Source organism: Suncus etruscus, chromosome 3 (assembly GCF_024139225.1).
Source record: "Suncus etruscus isolate mSunEtr1 chromosome 3, mSunEtr1.pri.cur, whole genome shotgun sequence".
Classification (NCBI taxonomy): domain Eukaryota; kingdom Metazoa; phylum Chordata; class Mammalia; order Eulipotyphla; family Soricidae; genus Suncus; species Suncus etruscus.
Genome location: NC_064850.1, coordinates 137,417,987 through 137,438,554, shown reverse-complemented (window position 1 = coordinate 137,438,554; position 20,568 = coordinate 137,417,987). Strand labels below are relative to the sequence as shown.

The following is a 20,568-nucleotide window of genomic DNA, read 5'->3' as shown; positions in this document are numbered from 1 at the left end:
TTATTTCTCCCTCAATTTATGAGCCAAAACAAGATGATTCAAGTTATGTGGTTCTGTTTGAATGAAAAAAAAATAGGGGACAAAAATCAGGCAAACAAAAAACTGGGAGGAGTCCATCTAGAGATTATAAATATCAATTTAAGAGAAGAGAGGGAAAAAGGAAGATACAAACCTCCCAGACAAATAAGAAAACAAAAATACAACAACAAATAAAAAAATTAAACAAAAAACCCTGAAAAACACCACAGCAATAAAGACAAGAACCACACAATAACCACAAACTCAAAATAAAAACAAAACTAAAATAAATAAATAGTGCTTTTTTTTGCATAGGTACAGCAAATATTGGGGAGATTAGAAAGGGAATTTGCTGTGGCCAAATTTTGTTTGCAGTTTTCAGCACCTGCAAACAAATCCTTCGTGGAGTTCGGGAAAAATTCCACGGAGGAGAAGGTGGGCACGCGGAATGGCGAATGACGGAAAATATATTGTAAAAATGAATGAAACCACGCAGATTGCATGGGGACTCGCGTTTACAAGGAACGAAACGGAGACAAATTTTTTTTTTAAGCTGGCAGCTTTTAAAAGGTAGAGGCAGGAAGGCAGATGCAAATTCTAGACATCAAAGAGGCTGGGAGAAGAATGAAGGGACTTTGGCTTAAATTAGCATTTTAAAGAGCTGATGCTGAAGGTGAAAAGGCAGCTTGTAATTATCAGGGAAGTTGGAAGAGTGAGGAATGTTTTAGAGTTTCGGGGGAAAAGTGAAAATTAATTTGTTTTGAGCTAAGTTATGAAAAAACCTGAATTTAGGCGCCAAAGTAGCAAAAATTACAGGGAGCTATTAAGTGGGAGATTTTTGGCAGGATTAGTACTGTCCTAGAAAGAATTTACTAAGGCCTGATTTCTAATAAAGGTTTAAAATAAAGAGAGAGATAGTTATAGCCACTATTTAGAATTATTGCCAAACCCTTCACGCAAAGGGTCAAGTGATTTTGACTGCTCTAAGCGGGCCTTTTTGGCAAATAATTCCTTTTCAGGAGAACACTACACTATTTGGTGTGTGTCCTTCCTGAGTGGGGTGTGGCAGGAATTCCCTTGGCCTAAGAGATATAAGGTTTCTCCACCCTTAAACATACTGTCATGGGAATAACTACAGACTCCATACATGCTCTTTTACTCTCCCCTAGGTCTTTTTGTGGTGTCTGGAAACTTTCTGTTCAGTCGTGGATGAGAAAATCAGGCCTCTGAAACTAGAGATCTTGGTATTTGCACAGGTCATATAGGGTGTAGTCTAGGATAGAGTCTTTCTTTATTGTTCTAGAAGTTCTGTTCCATCACAGTTGTTCTGTAGTTGGTGGTCTTGGTTTATGCACCAATCCTAGGGTGAAACCTAGGATAGTCTTTCATTATGTTTCCAGAAATTCTGCTCAATTGCAGTTGTCTCAGTCAGGCCTCTGGAATTAGAAATCTTGGTTGTACAGATTGTAGGCCAAAGCCTAGACTAGGGTCTTGTTTATTGGTCCCAGGATAGGTTCTGCCCAGTCATAGTTGTCATAGTCAGTCTTCTGAAGTATAACTTGTTATTTTTTTTTTTTTTTGGTTTTTGGGTCACTCCCGGTAAGGCTCAGGGGTTACTCCTGGCTATGTGCTCAGAAGTTGCTCCTGGCTTGGGGGACCATATGGGACACTGGGGGATTGAACCGCGGTCCGTCCAAGGCTAGCGCAGGCAAGGCAGGCACCTTACCTTTAGCGCCACCGCCCGGCCCCATAACTTGTTATTTTTAACCCTAAATGCAATAGTAATATAGAATTATTTCTTTTTGCATAGGCACAGAAAAATGAAGAAATAGAAAGAAGTTTCTACATAATAGGGATAAGAACGTATCAATTTTTTAGTGTGGGAATGCCTTTTACCCTAAATATTGGTTATGGGGACCTGGCTTAGGCCTCAATCAATTGGGCATTGATTGTCCACCTCAAGCACCAGATCCTAACATTATAACTTACACAGTTTCCTGGAAATCAAATCAAGCACCAGGAATTAACCCCCCACCCGGGAGCAGGGGAAAGTTCTAATACCCTTCTGGCATCATCTTGTTTCAGGGTAGGGTCATATGACACCCTGATGATGAGGAAACAACAACTCAATCTACAGGACGGTTGCCACACCTCATCTCTGTGAGATGAAATCAGAAGATGTTCTGTCCTAAGATCCATGCAAAAACCAAGTTCTCTATTTACAGGAGACTGACTATGACAACCACTACTGAGCAGAACTTTTCCTGGGACCATAAAGAAAGACTTTACCCTAGGCTTCATCCTAGGATCTGTGCAAAAATCAAGATCTCAAATTACAGAAGATTGAGTTTGACAACCGCAACTAAACAGAACTTCTCCTGAAACCAGAAAGGTTGGGGATGGACAACCAACATGCCCAGAGCCTGTAGTCAGTCTTAAAAATGTATGCTTGTTGAGTGAGCCACCCGTATCTCTTAGGCCAAGAAAATTTTCTTCCTGATTTCCCCAATGTTTACTGTGCCTATGCAAAATAAACCAAAAATATCTTGCCACACTGACCCTATTATTTCTTTCTTTTAATTTTATTATATCTTTTAGATAGGGCTTCCACCTTTTACATAGAACCTTAGAGCCAAGTGATCTCAGGAGCATTGAGTTGAGAGAGAGAGAGAGAGAGAGAGAGAGAGAGAGAGAGAGAGAGAGAGAGAGAGAGAGAGAGAGAGAGAGAATATGAAGGTTATGGTATTAGCCTTGAACTCAGCCAACTCCCATTTGATCCCTGCATTTTATAATTTCCCCAGAGTAGACCTTGAGCATCTCTGTAAATGGCCCCCAAACAAATGAGACAACAAAATAAAGCACTATCTTTCTCATGTAATCTGTTATGGACATGCTGAATAGATATAGGTGAACCAGGACCAAGACTAGACAGAAAAATAAAGGTGATAGAAAGGTGATGTTATGCCACATTCTTCCAAGACTTTTAGCAGATCCTGAAAGGTAACCACAAAGTTTATCCAAATATGTAGCTATTGTTTGCAATGTGACATATATATGATAGAAAGAATATTAGACATTGGGGCCAGTGAGGTGGCGCTAGAGGTAAGGTGCCTGCCCTGCAAGTGCTAGCCAAGGAAGGACCACAGTTCGATTCCCCGGGGTCCCATATGGCCCCCCCCAAGCCAGGGGCAATTTCTGAGCACTTAGCCAGGAGTAACCCCTGAGCATTAAATGGGTGTGGCCCCCAAAAAAAAAACAAAAAAAAAAGAATATTAGACATTAATAATGCTGTGGATGAAATTAATGAAGAATATACAAGTGTGGTGAGGGAGACAGAGTCATTAAATGCATGAATCTATTTTACAAATAGTGCTTAAATTGATCTGTTTTAATTAGGATGTTCCAGATTATTTTACACAAGTAATCTTATACTTGTTTTCTTACAACTATAGGCACACAAGTACTAAGTAGTAAATCTATCCAATGTCCTTTAAGATTTCAAATTTAGTTTTGCTGCATTCTGTTAATTCAGAAAATTTTCATGAAGAGAATAATGTTTTCCTTGAATGAATTTAATTAAACTAAATTAGTGGTTTTTTTCTCTGAGTCAATTAAGATATTTTTAGCCAAAATAAAGTAAAAATTACTAATTTATAACATTTGTTTTAAGCTTATTTATATTTTATGTAAATTTGTCATCATACCTTTTTATACTTCTTTAATAATGAATTTTTGAACTTTAGGAACAAATTAATAATAACTTTTTAATGTCTGCTAAATCTGACATCTGATTACTTTAATATACCACTTTATATTTTATGTAAATTTGTCATCATACCTTTTTATACTTCTTTAATAATGGATTTTTGAACTTTAGGAACAAATTAATAATAACTTTTTAATGTCTGCTAAATCTGACATCTGATTACTTAAATATACCACTTATGATGATTTTATTCCCTTGATGTGTGGGCTATATTTTCCCATTTCTTTGCATATCTTGTGAACTTGTTTTTTTTTTTTTTTTTTTTTTTAAAGAATTGAACACTTTATTTTCTGGCATCATAAAAAGACCTTGGGGTTCGATAATGAGAGTGTAGGGAGCCTGTAGTTGCTTCTATAACAGTATTCTTCATGGGTGAGAAACTCTGTATCTCCTAGGCCAAGGGAATTCCCTTTTTAACTTCCCCAATATTTATTGTGCCTATGCAAGAAACAAAAACAAACAAACAAACAAACAAACAAACAAAACCCACAAATCCTTGCAACACCAGCCCTTTATTTTTTTCCTTTTTCCTTTTCTTACTTGTGATGGTTGTTTTGGTATTGATTTTTTTGTTGGTGTTATTGTGGTTTTTGTCATTACTTGCTTTTTGTTTTTTATTTTTGTTTTTTTTTTCTTCCTTTTTTAGAATTGATATTTATAGCCTCTAGATGGATTCCTCCAACTTTTTTTTATTTCTTTTCTTTTTTCAACAGAACCATAGAACTTGAATCATCTTGTGCTCCCTCATAAATTGAGGGGAAAAATAGATAGTACCAGGAGCAACCAGTTATATGAACATTGAGTGGACGTACGCACCAAACCCAAAGTCAATGACTCTAGAATTGATACCCAATCTACAACAAGCCATACACAAAGACCTGTTACACTAACAGTCCATTGGGCAAAGGGGAGAGGTATGGGATGCATGCTGGTAACAGGGGTGGAGGTAGGACAACACTGGTGGTGGGAATGGCCCTAATTTTTGTAACTATGTACCTTGAATATTGCTGTGAAAGACTTGTATCCCACTAAAATTATTTTAAAAAAGAAATTGAACACTTTAGACAAAACATTCTGAGCACTTCTGCATACTTCTCCATAAAGATCTAGGTATTCGTATTAATTAATTTATCACATTTATTTGTTTATGGATTACATAGATTTATTATTATTTAGTTTTGGGGGGGGCACACCCAGCAATGCTCAGGGGTTACTCCAGGCTATATTTAGGGTTATTTGGTTTGTTTGGGGTCTACACCAGTTATGTTCAGCTATTATTCTATCTCTGGGCTCAGAGATCACTTCTGGTAGTGCTTGGAAAACTGTATGGGGTGCCAGATATAGAACCTGGGTCGACTATATAGCCAAAAAAAAAGCACCCTCCCTACTGTACTATCACTCTGGTCCCAGCTGGATTGTCCCATTTTACTCTTCAATCTTACATGTTTTATGTGTCTTACATGTCCTATATGTCTCATGTTTTCTTTAAGGAGGCCACTAGGGATTTTTCTATCTTCATATTGTTACTATGACAGTGTTAGACAAGACTTAGTATCACTAATTGTTGATTTATTGCTTATTGTTTTCAACAACATCCTGGGCATGAATTCCTCTAAAGGCTAACCTAATCAAATGTGGATTTTATGAAAGGAGTATTTCCTGAGGTCAGTGAGTATGACTTGTTCTGACTCCAGTAGTTTCCCATTTGTTTCTAATTTGCAGGCAACCGACAGCCAATATGACCTTTTCATATCTCCATGAATTGATCACCTGTTTCCCATCTGTCTCTTGCCAATTACTCCCTCTGTGTTTGAAAATGCTTGGACTTGTCTATGCTTTGTTCACAATGAAAATATATTAGAAGCTATTTGTTTTATGATTTTCTTCTACTTTTAAACCAACTACCAAAAGCAGGATTCTAGATGTTGGGTGAGGACAAATGTATTCTTCTCTGAATACACCCCCACTTCAGGAGCCAATTGCTTATTAAAGGGGGCAAAATCAAAGTTTCAGGTATTCTCTGCTTATCACTTCTGGCATGATGAGAGAAAGCAACTCATTTTTCTGAAATGTGTAGTCACATGTTTGAATGTGGCCTCTGAGACGAGGTGACATTCCAGTTGACTCCTTCATGAATAAGATCAATTCTCAAAATTGATTTATTCAAGCTTCATTCTAACATGTGATAATTTAGAATTGAGAATAATAGAGGCTCTGGAGTCTAAGAGATGCTTTTGCTTTTCCTCTAAGTACTTTTCTCCCATTCCCTAAATAAAAGATGTCTCCATACCATTAAAAGAATAAAGAGCCAGGGAGCCCAAGAGTTAGCATGAAGGTAGTGCGTTTGCCTTGCATGCAGAAGGACAATGGTTCGAATCCCAGCATCCCATATGGTCCCCTGAGCCTGCCAGAAGTGATTTCTGAGTGCAGAGCTAGGAGTAACTCCTGAGTGCTGCTGGTGTGACCCTAAAAAAATAAAATAAAATAAAGAGCCAAATAGAGATATTTTCTCTAGGTGCCAGATTGATAGCACAGTGGGAAAAACATTTGCTTTGCAATTGGTTGATTGGGGTGCAATCCCCAGCATTCCATGTGCTTCTCCGAGCCTGCCAGAACAAGGTGTAACCCCTGAGCACTGCTGGGGTTAAAACCAAATAAAATAAAAAATAAAATAAACAAAGAAATGTTTCCTGTATTTAAGAAAACCCAGGTTGCTACTTTCAGAGCAAACATGAAGTCTCCTTCCTCTTACCTCATTCTTTAAAATTTAATCCCCAATTTTTCTGGTGGAAAACTTACAGGATCTCTAAGTTTTTGTAACACTACTGTGTGAACATTAGTAAACTGAATTCCACCACACCCCTCCTAGCACCCTATCTAATGTTAATTTGATCATATTGAAAGAACCAGATTGGTAGGGAATTATCCCTGCAATCCCTGTACCCTGACAGTATATTCACTTTTCCAGAACTGCACAATGAATCCCCCAAATCTATCAAATTGAATTGCAAAATTTATCTCACATTTCCTTTTTTTTGTTTGTTTCTGTTGGGAAGAGACGGTTGTGTTTTGGCCACATCAGTCTGTACACAGCCTGTGCTCATACTGGCTCTGCTATGTATGGTCCCCTGGTAGTCCTCAAAGGACAAGTTGGTAGGCTGGGGATCAAAACCAGGTTGACCACTTGCGAAACAAATGCCCTTCCTCCCTACTATACTTTCACTCCAGCCCCTGTATCTCACTGTTTCTATGGCTAATTTCACTGACTCTTCTGCTCAGGATATCACCAGGCTTAAATCAAATATAGGATGTACTAAATTATCTGTTTCAAGTTTTTATTTATTAATTTAATAATTATTATTATTTTAAAAAGACATTTTTGTTATAATGCCCAGGGGATGAGGGTCAGAAGAACTGGCTCATGATATGAAGCTCACTACAAAGAGTGGTAAATGCAGTTAGAAAAATAAATACACTAACAACTACCATGGCAATGTTAATAAGTGAGAGAAATAGAATGCCTGTCTCGAATACAGGCAGGGGGTGGGGATAGAGGGAGATTGGGGGACATTGGTGGTGGGAATGTTGCACTGGTGAAGGGAGGTGTTCTTTGACTGAAACCCAACTACAATCATGTTTGTAATCATGATGTTTAAATAAAGACATTATTAAAAATAGAATTTATTATTATTTTAATGAATGACATTTATTTAAAATTTTTAATATTTGTAATTTGCAGTAATTCATAGTTGAATTATATATTGTTCAGGCATATATTGTTCAAGCACAAATTCTACCACCATTGTTTTCAGATTCCTTACCCTTCTATACTCCCCAGCACTTCCCACCCCCAACCTGCCTCATTGATAGATTATTAAGTTTGGTTATTGCACTTTAAATTTCATACTTTTGATTTTGTTGATGTGGTGCTTCAAGTCTCTTGTGACCATCAACAGTATTCAGAGCTCAGAGTTTTATTTCTCCCCTCTAATCGCCCTCCCTCAATAGAGGTTGCTCTCTGCTCCTGAAGACTATCTGTAGGTCTTTACCACACCAGGATTCCAAAATGACTGTTTAATTTGTCAACTTCTGACTCCAGCATTCATTGTCAAATTGATAAAATGAATAAATGTTGAAGCTAAGCAAAACAGATTAGGCCAAGATTCTCAGAACTGCTTTCCTCGAGTCTTGCCCTGGCATGAGATTATTTAGGGTTAAAAAGAATGAAAGAGGTCCTGGAGAGAAAGGTGATCTCTCAGGAAGCAGTCAAACATGCCTGTTTGAAATGGTGGTGTTTTTGATGATATGATATAATCATGAGCATGATATATCATCACAATTGCTATATTGTATGGATTCGAAGCAAGTCATTGTTCTGCTCACACTCAACAGCAGGAGTGACATAAAGATGTGAAAACAGCAGAATGCCAGGTTGAAAGTTTTCATTTCTGAACTTCAGTTTATTTACTTCAAAGTAAAATGAGTGCTGGTATTTTCTCTTAGGGCTGTTCTGAGATGACTAAAAGCAAAACTAATACCTGATTTATAACAGCTGTTTAATAATAGGTACTGCTACCATGGTTATTGTGTTACTGATCTCTCAACAGCTCAGACAACATTGACAATTTTTTAGAATTAATTAGTTTGCTTATTTTTCTTAGCAGTTTTAATCAGAACCTGAGAGTGTTTCTTTGGGTAAGAGAAACATTCAAAAACATTCAGGCCATAATGAAGGGTAAATGAGAGTGAGGAGAAAGAAAACTTTTTTTTTTTTAAATTAGAGTGGGCTTAGGTATTTAGAGAGAACATCATATAGGTACCAACTTTATTTAACATCCTAACAAAGCTAGATAATTCACAGTGTCATTGTTTCAAAGAGTGTCTTTTATGGAGAATCCCAGTTTAATCACTAAAATTTCTGCTGCACATTATTCTTTTACTTTTTTTGGTTTTAAGACTACCCTTTTGAGGGCCGGAGCAGTGGCATAGCCCTAAGGCCTCTGCCTTTTGCGTGCTAGCCTAGGATGGACCACGATTTGATCCCCTGGTGTCCCATATGGTCCCCCAAGCCAGGAGTAATTTCTGAACATAGCCAGGAGTAACCCCTGAGCATTACCGGGTGTGACTGAAAAAACCCAAAACCAAAAAGACTATCCTTTTGGTATTCAGGGCTTATTCCTGGTTCTGTGCACAGGGATCATTCTTTGTATGGTTCAGGGGAGATGCAGGGGATTGAATGTGGGTTGGCTGTGTGCAAGGCAAGAAAAATCCCTACCCACTCTACTATCACTTTGGCACACATTATTCTTTTAACAGTAGAAATAAAATTAAAATGGTTGATAGGGTTTTGATTTAGATTTTATTAAATATAAACTTATATAAAATATATATTACATAGCTTTTATTTTAATTGATCAGCACAAGATATTTTAGAGCAATAGAGACCATTTGATGAGAGGAAAGGACCAAACATGAATTTCTACTTAACAATAGATGCTAAAATACAATGTGGTTGTCTTCTCTATAACAAGGACCATTTGGAAACATGTCTCATTTGGAAACTTGGTGCTTTCTTCTTTGACTCTAATTTCCTGTCCCTCTCCCACCTATTATCAGCCCTATCACCAAAACTTCATCTGATAATGATCGAGCTTCTCTTTGAAGAATCTCTGGAGAACTTTCCTGAGGAATCAGTATGGCCTTTTGCAGAAAACACGGTCACTTTCATGGATCCAGACCATGAGTGAGAACCTCACCACTGTACTCTCTATCAGAGTCCTGTTAAATTACTCTCTGGCTTCTCGAGGACATACTCTCAGAAAGTGCTTTTCCTTAACTCTTTATTCTAAATTATTAAAATAGAAAAATTTACAAATAATTTCTGTTAATTTATTGGGGATACCATGACTTTTCAACATCTAGCATTGTTCCTGAGCCTAATAGTAGGGCAAACATTTTTAGTGACTAATCTACCTCTTAGAGTCACAATGGAAAGAATTGAGATGTTTTACAAAAGATCTCAAATTTGGGTATGTAATAGCATAATTACCCGAAGTGGTAGTTTTGTCTTGTTTGCACCATAGTACAAAAGCATAATAAACATATAATACCACAAAAGCGTAAACACACAACCTATTCTACAAAATATATACTGAGTTTTCGGGCTTATTTTCCCCTTTTTTTTCTTTTTTTCCCTTTATTTAAACATCTTGATTCCCCCCCTCTTTTTTTACATTTAGAACATATACACAGAGTGGAGATGGTCTAAAGGGTAAGGAGTCTTTGTTTGCAGTGGACCCAAACAGACAGCGGTTAGAATCCCAACGTCCCCTATGGTCCCCCGAACCCCTGACCACCTCCCTGTGTGACCCCTAAACAAACCAACCAACAAAAGACCAAAACAAAAAACCCACCACATTTAGACTATATACAAAGATAGGGCACAATTTTTTTTTTCTTGCAGGGGGATGCCCACTCAGTGTAGTGTTACTTCTGGCTCTTTGGTCAGGGATCACCACTGATTGGTTGTCAGGGGATCATATGGAATTTGGGAATTAAACTGGGGTAGGAAGCAATTATCCTACCTGTTGTGCCATCTCTCCATACCCAGGGTGCTGTTTCTTTAAATAGTCATAGTTTTCTTCTGGTTTTTCCTCCCACATAAGAACCAAATGAATGAGATTTTAATTTTTTTTCTTTTGAGATTCATGTTTCTAAAGTCTAAGGAGTTTGATTGAAAACAGATTTTAAAGGTCAGCAAGATACTGAGCAACCAAAAACCAGCTGGAAAATTCTCTTCATTATTGGAAACTCAAGTTGGTTATTTCATATTTATGTTATACCCTGCCTGTTTCTAAAATGATTTGAGATGCTCTAAAATAAAACAGAAATCAATCTAGAGATAAGAAAGGAAAAAAAAAGAGATTGGGGAGTTTATAAAATAAAATGATTTAGGAAAATTCAACTATAACAATTAGTTGGCATCTTTAGCTCACAAATACCTTATAATTTTATTGCAGAGAATTTCCCCTGATGCTCTTACTTGTAGAAATTGATTATAATGAATTGTAGTCTGAAAAGAACACTCCAATGATAGACACTTTAATGTCTAAAGCAACAAGATTTTAATGTTAATTCAAGCTCTCAAATTTTTATAGTCTTTGTTTTAGTTAAGTGTATCTGTCTTATAGTGATTTGACTTATGATTTCTTCTTGCCTTTCCAATGATTTGTAAACAATAGGCATTCTGTAAAAACCAGAAGTATTTCTTCTTAGCATTTTTCATTTATATGATGGATTTACTGGGATATAATCCCATGTAAAGCAAAGTTTTCTATTTATTTTATTTATTTTTATTTTTGGTTTTAGGACCACATCTGGTGGCACTCAGGTGTTACTCCTAGCTCTGCACTCATACATCACTCTTGGCAGGCTCTGGAGACCATATGTGAGCCTGGGATTGAATCAGGCTCTATCCAGGGTCAGCAGCTTACAAGGCAAAAGCCTTACTGCTGTGATATCGCTCTGGTCCCCTCAAGGTTCTTTAGATTATTTTATTTCTCTAATCATGAAACTAGTACTTACAATAAAACTACTCACACAGAACCTGGCTATGGCAAATCATGCTTAGTGGAATAATTTTCATATTGACCAGGGAAGGAAATTATTCCATCTTGACAATATTATCCTTGTGGCCCCTAAAATCAGGGAACAATGATTCTACTGGTACCACTGCAGAAGATCATATTTTTGAATGCATCCCTGAGCTCTGGGCTCCGGTAGGCATATATAAAGGGATCGACAACTGCATTACACATGATTAACATGCCATTCACCTGAAAGAGGGACATGTAGCAGGCACAGTAAGGGTTATTTGGGCAGAAAGTCATTAGGAGGATATGAAGGACAAAGGGGGCCCAACAGAAAATGAAGACACCAAGCAGGATGGTGAGTGTGATGGCTCCTTTCATGTTGGTGCTGGGAAGAGTTGAAATCTTCCTGGCATGAGAACGGGCCAGCAAGAACATATGCACATAAAGACACAGGATGAAGACCAACATCAGAGGGAACAGTGACGTAAAGGTGATCACTGTAGGGATGTGATGGGAGAAGATGACCATGGCGATGCCACTGCCTGTGCAAGCTGCCCAGATGACCATCAGGATGACAGTGGCACGGCGCATGGTCACAATGCTGTGGTACTGCAGAGCATGGAAGATTGTGATGTAGCGGTCAGCAGCAATCACCAACAGACTGCAAATAGAGCCAAGCAGGGAGAGGATAAATAGTGTATCAATGATGTCATCTGCTGTAGTTTCAAAATTGCCACGTGGCTTGAGATAACCCATATTTCTGATCATGATCAGGATATTTTCTAATATCTTATATAGGCTGCCCAGCATGTCGGAAATAGCCAAACTGCAAATGAAAAAGTACATGGGGGATTGGAGATTCTTATTCTTGATCACTGCCACAAGGACAAATAGATTCTCCAAAACCCCAAGGATGGAGATTGTGAAAAAGATTTCTTCTGGCAAAATCACACGAGGACAGTCTGAATGGTTCCTTAGAGTATCATTGATGTTTTCATAGATATTGATGATATGCTTCATTTCTCCAACTTGTGGTTCAGACAAAAATGTTACTGGGACTTGACAGAAAGTGTGCTTAATTCTTTAGAACGTTTTCTCTTTGTTATGGTTCTTGCTGGATATATGAAGTCATTTTTGACTTTAGGAGCATCTTAAAAAAGATGAAAGTAACAATAGTTGTATGGCAGACTACAAAAGAAAAACAAGTCAAGTTAGCTTTAAGAAAACTCCAGGTCTTTGAAAAAATATAAGAATGATTTTAATACAAATTCACTGAACTCACATTTTTGTTTTACTCTTTATTTACAACCATTTACTGAACCCATATTTTACATTTGTGCAATTTTGAGCTCATAAAATACAGACACTTCTTTGTCTTCTTTTCCTCCTCCTATTCTTCAATACATCTGCCTCTGAGATTGGTTAGAATGACAAAAAGAGTAAAAGAAATGACAGGCAGATGCAGAAACTAGAGACTACACAGCAAGCCATGTTTGACTTGGAGGCAGTGGCTGCCTTCAGTGGATGGATGAACTATTTAGATCTTTTCTCATTCAATGAATGGCCTTGTCATTGTCTTTCCAAGCCATTTCCTGACCTTTTAAGTTTGGCTATCTCCATTTCAACATTCTCTGCTGCTTCTCTCTTATTTATCCTTTTGATGTTTTGATTACTTTAAGTGACCAAATTCTTTAATAATGTTCAACCCTTTTCTGGGTATGTAAATGTCTGCCTTTCAAATCTTTACAGCTTCTCTCCTTTTACATTCCATGGAAACTTGCCTCTAAACAAAAAGGGTCTGAGGCCAGAGTGATTGTACAGCGGGTAGGGCATTTGCCTTGCATGCAGTTAATCAGGTTTGATTTCAGGCATCTCATTTGTTTTCCTGAGCCTGCCATGAGTGATTCCTAAGCACAAAACCAGGAAGTAACCCCTGAACACTGCCTGGTGTGCATCCCTCCCCCCCCAAAAGAGGGAGATCAACACTCTAGTCACCACTAACCTTCTCATTTCTTCCACTATAGTTTCTGTGATAATAACTGTCCAATGTTATAATATAGAAAATAGAAGTTATATATAATTTGGGAACACAGTATTTGTAAATGTTTTTCTTTTAATTTGGCAAATCCAAGGACTATTGTTGTTGCTCAAAAACTGAACAAAACCAGCCCCAGCTTAATATTTTTTCAATGCAAGAGGCAATGTTAAATATAATCTATTATATTCTCTTACAATATAGGAGATTGTTTTTATCTTGTGCTCAAAACAAAATCTATTATAATATAGAGCATTCTCTCCCCCAATTTTGTAGAAAAACAAACAAAATATAATCCCTAAGGGGAAAAATACTTAGAAGCAGATACTTCCAAAGGCCCCTTCATAATTAAATCCTCCAGTTTTGTTTAAATATTAACAGGACTATAAAATAAAGCAAACCAATCAATGACCTTCAAATAGGAAGTTCTTTTTACTTCGGCTGATTGTAAAGGAACCAAAAACACAATGAAAGAGAATTTCTTCTCTGGCTTTTAATATCAATACTAGCATTACTCCAAGTTAGATTCTTAGCTATTCCACCAACCACAAAGGCATGACCATCTGTCAATCATGCAAAAAATAATAATTTCAGAAAGTCATATGAAATTAAATTAAATAAGAAATCAAGTGGTAACTTTCCAAATCATTCCAAAACTATCCATAATATTGATGTATCAATTCATTGCCCATAGTAGATTTGCAAAGAATAGAAGATGCTGGGTGTAAGGTTAGATGGCCATGATAATGGCTCACTGAATCAATGGAAGATTATAATATAAAGTTATTTATTATGGACATTAAAGTTTTTTGATTTGTTCAGGAATTTTATAAAGTCTTTCAAATTATTCTGTCTAAGTCAAACATCTATTCTACACAAGTCAAATACTTGAGAATGAAGCTATGAACTGATTGGGCTTAGATTCTCTGGCTGTGGGATTATAAAAACTGCAGCAAAGTAGATTAACTGGATACATATACTCTCAGAACCTCAGGGATTTCTGCCAGGAGTTGTCAGTACTGCTGCCAGTGGTATTGAGAGCTGGGAAGGAAGCAAAACTGGAGAACCAGGAGGCTCACTAGTCAACCTGTAGCCTCCATCTCTATGCTGCCCCAATTCTATTTTCTATTCTGAAAAAAGTGCAAAGTGATCTTCTTCTTCTACAGAGAGGCTTCCAATAGTTAGGAGGACCTTATTTTAATGACAACTATAATAATGGAAATCTACTTTAAAGATATAGCAGGGCAGTGTGCGAGCAGTGATCTCTCCCTAACTCACAACCTTATACCAGGCAAACAGTCCTCGAATTGAATTTGATATAGGTACATTAGAACAAATGCTACCATTTGACTGCTTTTAATTTCCTTTAAGCTTTATTTGTCCTATACATTGGATTTTTTTAAAAAAAAATTGTGTTTCCTTAAATTTTATTATGTTTCATCTCTACTAGGTCATTTTTAGCTTATTTAACTATTTTTCTTTTGCCTTATTTTGCATAGTTCCTCTTTTTCATCTTTTTAACTTCAAGACTGAAACAGGAAAATAAATTGGCTGTCGGATAGTGTGTCTGAACAGGTAAGTCCTTATTGTTTCTCTTTGAGACTTGCAGGAATAAAAGAGCTGCATGAGATGGATAGTGAAGAAAACATGCAGGCAGTTAACAGAATTCAGGGTAAATATGTAGACCCCAAAGTGGTGAACTGCTCACATTTTGCTTATGTGTTAATTTCAAGTGTTCACGTCTTGTTCCTGATATATCAGTTAATGCCTAGATGATTTGTCGATTTCACATCTGTCTTCTTTTTAAACACTTCAATAACTTATTTAGAGGCCCAGTAACTATTGATGTATCAGAATGTGGCCATTGTCAGTTGAAGAATAGTATTTCTAAAAATATGTGTTTGGAGAAGATAAATATGTAAAACGATTGCATTTTTATAATTTTTTTATGTTTGAGCTTAAATGTTTTAGTGGATGCTTTCAGCTTGAATTTTATGCAAATAGTGCTTTTGCTAGAGACTAAAAACTTGCTTAACTCTTCTTTTGTAGTAATGTTGGTAAAAATGACTAATCTTCATTCTTTTCTTAGAAAGGGTAAAACAATGGGTGTTTCTAAAGTCTTAGAAAATAATCTTATTAGCAAGACCATGTGTAGGACCAAAGATCTCTTGGATGGTAAAAAGCTTTTAAAACAGCATTGAGACCTTTAGTATAAAAGAGAAAGAAGGAAAGGGGCAGTCAACACAGGAAGATCAGTGTTTATTCTCTGGACAGAAAAAAGACTTGGAAACAGTTCACCTCTCGAAAGTGTGAAGGGCTGAATATCACATTCCTTTTGACCTTGTGCTCCAGGGGTAGTAAGTATTATGGGATATGGCTGGAACTGAATGAATTGACTATCAAAGCTGTGATCTAAGTTTTAATTAGACAAGCTCCTTAGGACTCCATACTGGTATGTTAAGGAACCAGGAATACTTGAACCTGTAAATTCTGGTTTAAAAGTGGACCAGTTCCTGGAAGTAAAACCTTGTGGCAGTAATAAATAAGAACAGAAGTAGTTTGACTGAAGTTAACTGTCTTGTTTAGATCGGTAACCATAAGAATGTATTTTTCTTGAGGAAATTCAAGGTATGGACTCAGTCCAACAAACATAGTGGCTTTTCTACAGACTAGTTACATGGAGCCTTTATTAAATTTATAGAATATTCAAGATTTTTATGGTATTGGTCTACTAGAAAAATCAGAAAATATATACTATGTTCAAAAAAGTATAAGCCCAATATTACTGATGCAGAGAAAATTGAAATGTTCACTACTTTCAGATCTTTGGGTCCCAACTGGTACAAATTAGAACAAAACAACAAAGTAAGTTGAGAAACATAATGAATTTTCTAGAAGTAGGTCGCTTTCTAGGTCATTTTCAAGATCATTTCCTTGGACTCTGCCTTTCATCCACAGAAATATATGCTGAAATTGACTGCAGTGTGTGAGAAGTAATTAGTGTCTGCTTTGAAATCTGAACGAAGGAAAGAAAAACACAATGATTAAAGCAAAATAGTTTTTTTTATTAATATTTGGAAAGAATCTGACTAATGACATAATCAGATAAATGAAAATTGAATCCTAAAAGATGAAAATGTTAATAAAGAGGTGTTGAATATCAAGATCACAGCAAAAAATATATGTATTGTTTTTTGGGTCATATCGGGCAGGGCACAGGAGTTACTGCTGGCTCTACACTCAGAAATTGCTCCTGGCAGGCTCCCGGGACCATATGGGATGTCAGGATTTAAACTACCAACCTTCTGCGTCTAAGGCAAATACCCTACTGCTGTGCTATCTCTCCAGCCCCAGCAAGAATTTAAGTTGATAATAAATATGTTAAATTATCTTACGTAGGTTGAAAATAGTTTGCTAATATGAAAGAAAGCCACTTGTTTAGAAATCCACTATCAGGAGCCAAAATGATAGATTAGTGAGTAGGACTTTTGCCTTAACATGTGACCAACCTGAGTTCAATCCCCCAGAACCCATATAGTTCCCTGCCCTTTGAGAAGTAATTCCTGAGTGCAGAGCTATGAGTAAGCTCTGGGCATTTCTGGGTTTTGCCCCCAAACAACAGCAACAACAAAAAGTTTCTAAAAATTTCAACACTGAATAATTAGAGTAGGAAAGCTAATAATAGATTAATGCAAGAGAACATGACAAATATTCTATTCTCTTTTAAATGTTCATTTCTGTGGTGCTATAGATAAAAGTTTGGTTTCATATATGCAAGGCAGATATGCTACAGAGTCAACCCACCACCAACTTGAACTGTGTTTCTTTAGAATTAAAAAAATGAACTGATTTGTGCTCGCTTCAGCAGCACATATACTAAAAAAATTGACTGATTTGTGAGCAAGTATTATGATACATTCTCGGCTGTATGTAAAATGAGTCACTGTTTTTAATCATAAAAATTATCTAAATGTTTTTATCATAAAACTGAAAACAATGCTAGCTAGTGCTCAAAAATGTGTTAAGTAAGTCTTTGCAGGTTTATAAGATACAAAAAAATGTAATGTTTGAAATCATGATTCTGCAGAGATATATTGTATGTCTCATATATCTGTCTATCTATTTTCACTCATATAAACTCCTGCAAAGGCATTAAAAATCCCCCAAAGACATATCTCAACCTTTAATGGTTATCATTGGGTAGTGGATCTGTTAATTATTCTTTAAAACAGACATTTTAGGGAGATGGAGTGATAGTATGGCTGGTAGGGTGCTTGTTTTGTTTATAACCAACCTGGTTTTAATCCCTGGGAATCCAGATGGTCTCCTGAATATCTCTAAGAGTGATCACTGAATACAAAGTGTAAGTCCTGAGCACTGCAGTATATGACTCAAAAATAAAAGTGAAAACAGACATTTATTTTAGAAGAGTTTGATTTAGGGAAAATAATATAGAAATATATAGATTCCTTGCTCTAGATTTCCATATTCATATATTCATTCATATTCTTCTATTAGTATCATAAGTACATATTTAATTTATATTTTCCTAATTTACCTAATGTCCCTTTTCTTTCTCAGAATACCATGCAGGATTCCAAAAGGCATTTATTATTATTGCATTTATTAAATCTTATTATGTTTCTCTTGATATGATAGTTTCTCAGACTTGGTTCTGATGACAGTTTTAAGGAATACTAATCATGTATTCTATAAAATGTACTATAATGAGTATTGTCTGATTAAACTGGGGTTATGAATTTGGGAGTAGAAATATTACAAGAGGTAAAAACCACATTCTGGGGGCTGGAGTGAAAGTACAATGGGAAGGGAGATTGCCCTTTCCATGGTTGGCCTGGGTTCAATACATAGATCAATACCCCATATGGTTTCCTGACTAAGAGTGACTTCTGGGGGCCAGAGTGATAGTGAAGCAGTAGGGTGTTTGCCTTGCACATGGCTGACCCAGGACGGACCTGGGTTCGATCCCCAGTGTCCCATATGGTTCTCTATCGCATCATGTATAGGAATCTCCATATGGAACGAAACAGTAGGCCCGCTAAAATGTCATAGTTTTAGCGCGAATGGCTAATTTCATTTACTCCAAGAAGTATTTAACCAGAAGGCCTACTTTGGCAGATTTCACCCTTGTGTGGATCACTGGAAATATTTCTGAGATTAGTGTTATGGTACTGACATTATATTCCCTACATATTATTCCGTTTGAAATTAACTCTTCCTTCTGCTGATATTCACAGGCAAAATACAGTCTTGACAAATTCTTTTACCTGGATCATTTTTAGCACCAAATCAAAGACAATATTCTCTCTGTCTCTCTGTCTCTCTCTGTCTCTCTGTCTCTGTCTCTGTCTCACTGTCTCTGTCTCTGTCTCTGTCTGTCTGTCTGTCTGTCTGTCTGTCTGTCTGTCTGTCTGTCTGTCTGTCTCTCTCTCTCTCTCTCTCTCTCTCTCTCTCTCTCTCTCTCTCTCTCTCTCTCTCTCTCTCATTTGCCTTTGCAGCATTGGCTTCTGAGATGCAAGGGGTTGGCCAGAACCCAGATTTGGGGCTATTGACTTTTCCCAGAAAATCTCTTTCACTATATCTGTAAAACAATAGCACCTATTCCAAAGAAGATAAGAATTCCTAGATTATTTTTACTTCTCACTAATCCTTTATTTTGCATCTGAGGCTACCGTATTTTCCGGTGTATAAGATGACCCCTAATTTTACAGTTAAAACATAGGTTTAGGCCTATATTCGATGTAAAGACAGAAAGTTCCAGTGCTGCAACTGTATATACCACAGTGAGCCAATCGCAACAAGCAAAGGTTCAAAGGTTATATATACTGTAATAGACTTCCTCTCTGACTCTGGCCAATCTGAGCAGGCTTTTACAGTGTAGATTCGGGTCCAGAACATTGTCTAATTTGCAGGCATAAAAAGCCTGCTTGGATTGGCTGAGTTAGAGAGGCAGTCTGAGCAGCCTTGCAGTGATCGGTGCAGGATCCAGTTGGAAAATTCGTTTTGTGGCAATATCCAGATGATTTTCAATCAGTGGCATATCAAAATGTTTTTCAGGTTATACTCGGCTTATAAGACTACCTGGATATTTGGTTGACTTTTTTCATTTCAAAAGTCGTCTTATACACCGGAAAATATGGTAGTTTGTCAGATACTGCTTTGAGTTGTAAAACTTATCTGGCTCCTTTGTAACTCAGAACTCTTACTGCTTACAGCCATAGTTTGATGTATTGTTTTATTGTTAAGTTCTGCTTTGTAATTGTGAACACTCTTCTCATACCTGTGACTATCAGTCACTCCCTATAAAACTCCTAGCTGGAAAATCAAAGTTACAATGCTGTTCTCCACACACATTTATGTATGCTCTCATATTTTCTTCATATTTCACTGTCTGTGCATCCATTCTCCTCAAGAGGACTCCAAAAAAGCCCTCTAATTCAAACCGGACCCCAAGAGCTAGTCAGTGAGAGCCCCCCAAGCCAGGCGAGATTTCTGAGTGCATAGCCAGGACTAATCCAGGAGCATTAATGGGTGTGTCCCACGCCCACCCCAAATTAAAAATAAGAGTAAATCCTGAGCACAGAGCCTGGAGTAAGACCTGAGTACCACTTGGGTGTCTTCCCCTTAGGGAAAAAAAATACAAAAAAAAACAACAAAGATTAATCTTTCCATCACAGATAAATTCTGAATTTTGTTGAATAAAAAGTCTCTGCCACATTGCTAAATCCATTTCCTAGCAGAGAACTTATCCAACTGAAGTATATGTGCTGAATAAAAATGATGAATGGGGCTTACAGAGCAGAAATAACTCATTAATTTTAACAATTAATTCAGATGGATTAACATACTTGAGATAACTCATGAGGTAAATACTAACATGGCTTTTAATATTTACATGGAGCCACCTTATATTGCTCTGAAACAGTGCAAAGAGATTATTACTAAATACAACTTCAGCCTACAGAAGAGCATTGAAAATCAAACTTGTGTCATAGCTATCTGCCCCACCTTGCATCAGGAAATCTCCTTTCTTTTTTTTTTTTTTTAACATGGTCCATATTTCTCAAAAGGCAGAATTAGGGTCTCCTTTCCTGTAATCCCATTGTCTTGCCAGTGACTGTGTTTTCATCCTGGAG

At 36.9% G+C, this 20,568-nt stretch overlaps 1 protein-coding gene across 1 annotated transcript; it reads right to left on the bottom strand.

The window, feature by feature from the left end:
- Nucleotides 1-11,487: 11,487 nt before the first annotated feature.
- Nucleotides 11,488-12,396, bottom strand: MC2R (melanocortin 2 receptor). Its single transcript, XM_049770895.1, has one exon. The coding sequence runs from the start codon at nt 12,394-12,396 to the stop codon at nt 11,488-11,490; it is 909 nt and encodes a 302-aa protein (XP_049626852.1).
- Nucleotides 12,397-20,568: the final 8,172 nt, after the last annotated feature.

Coding starts and splice junctions, on each gene's coding strand:
- MC2R (XM_049770895.1), bottom strand. CDS start 12,396: ATGAAGCATATCATCAATATCTATGAAAACATCAATGATACTCTAAGG.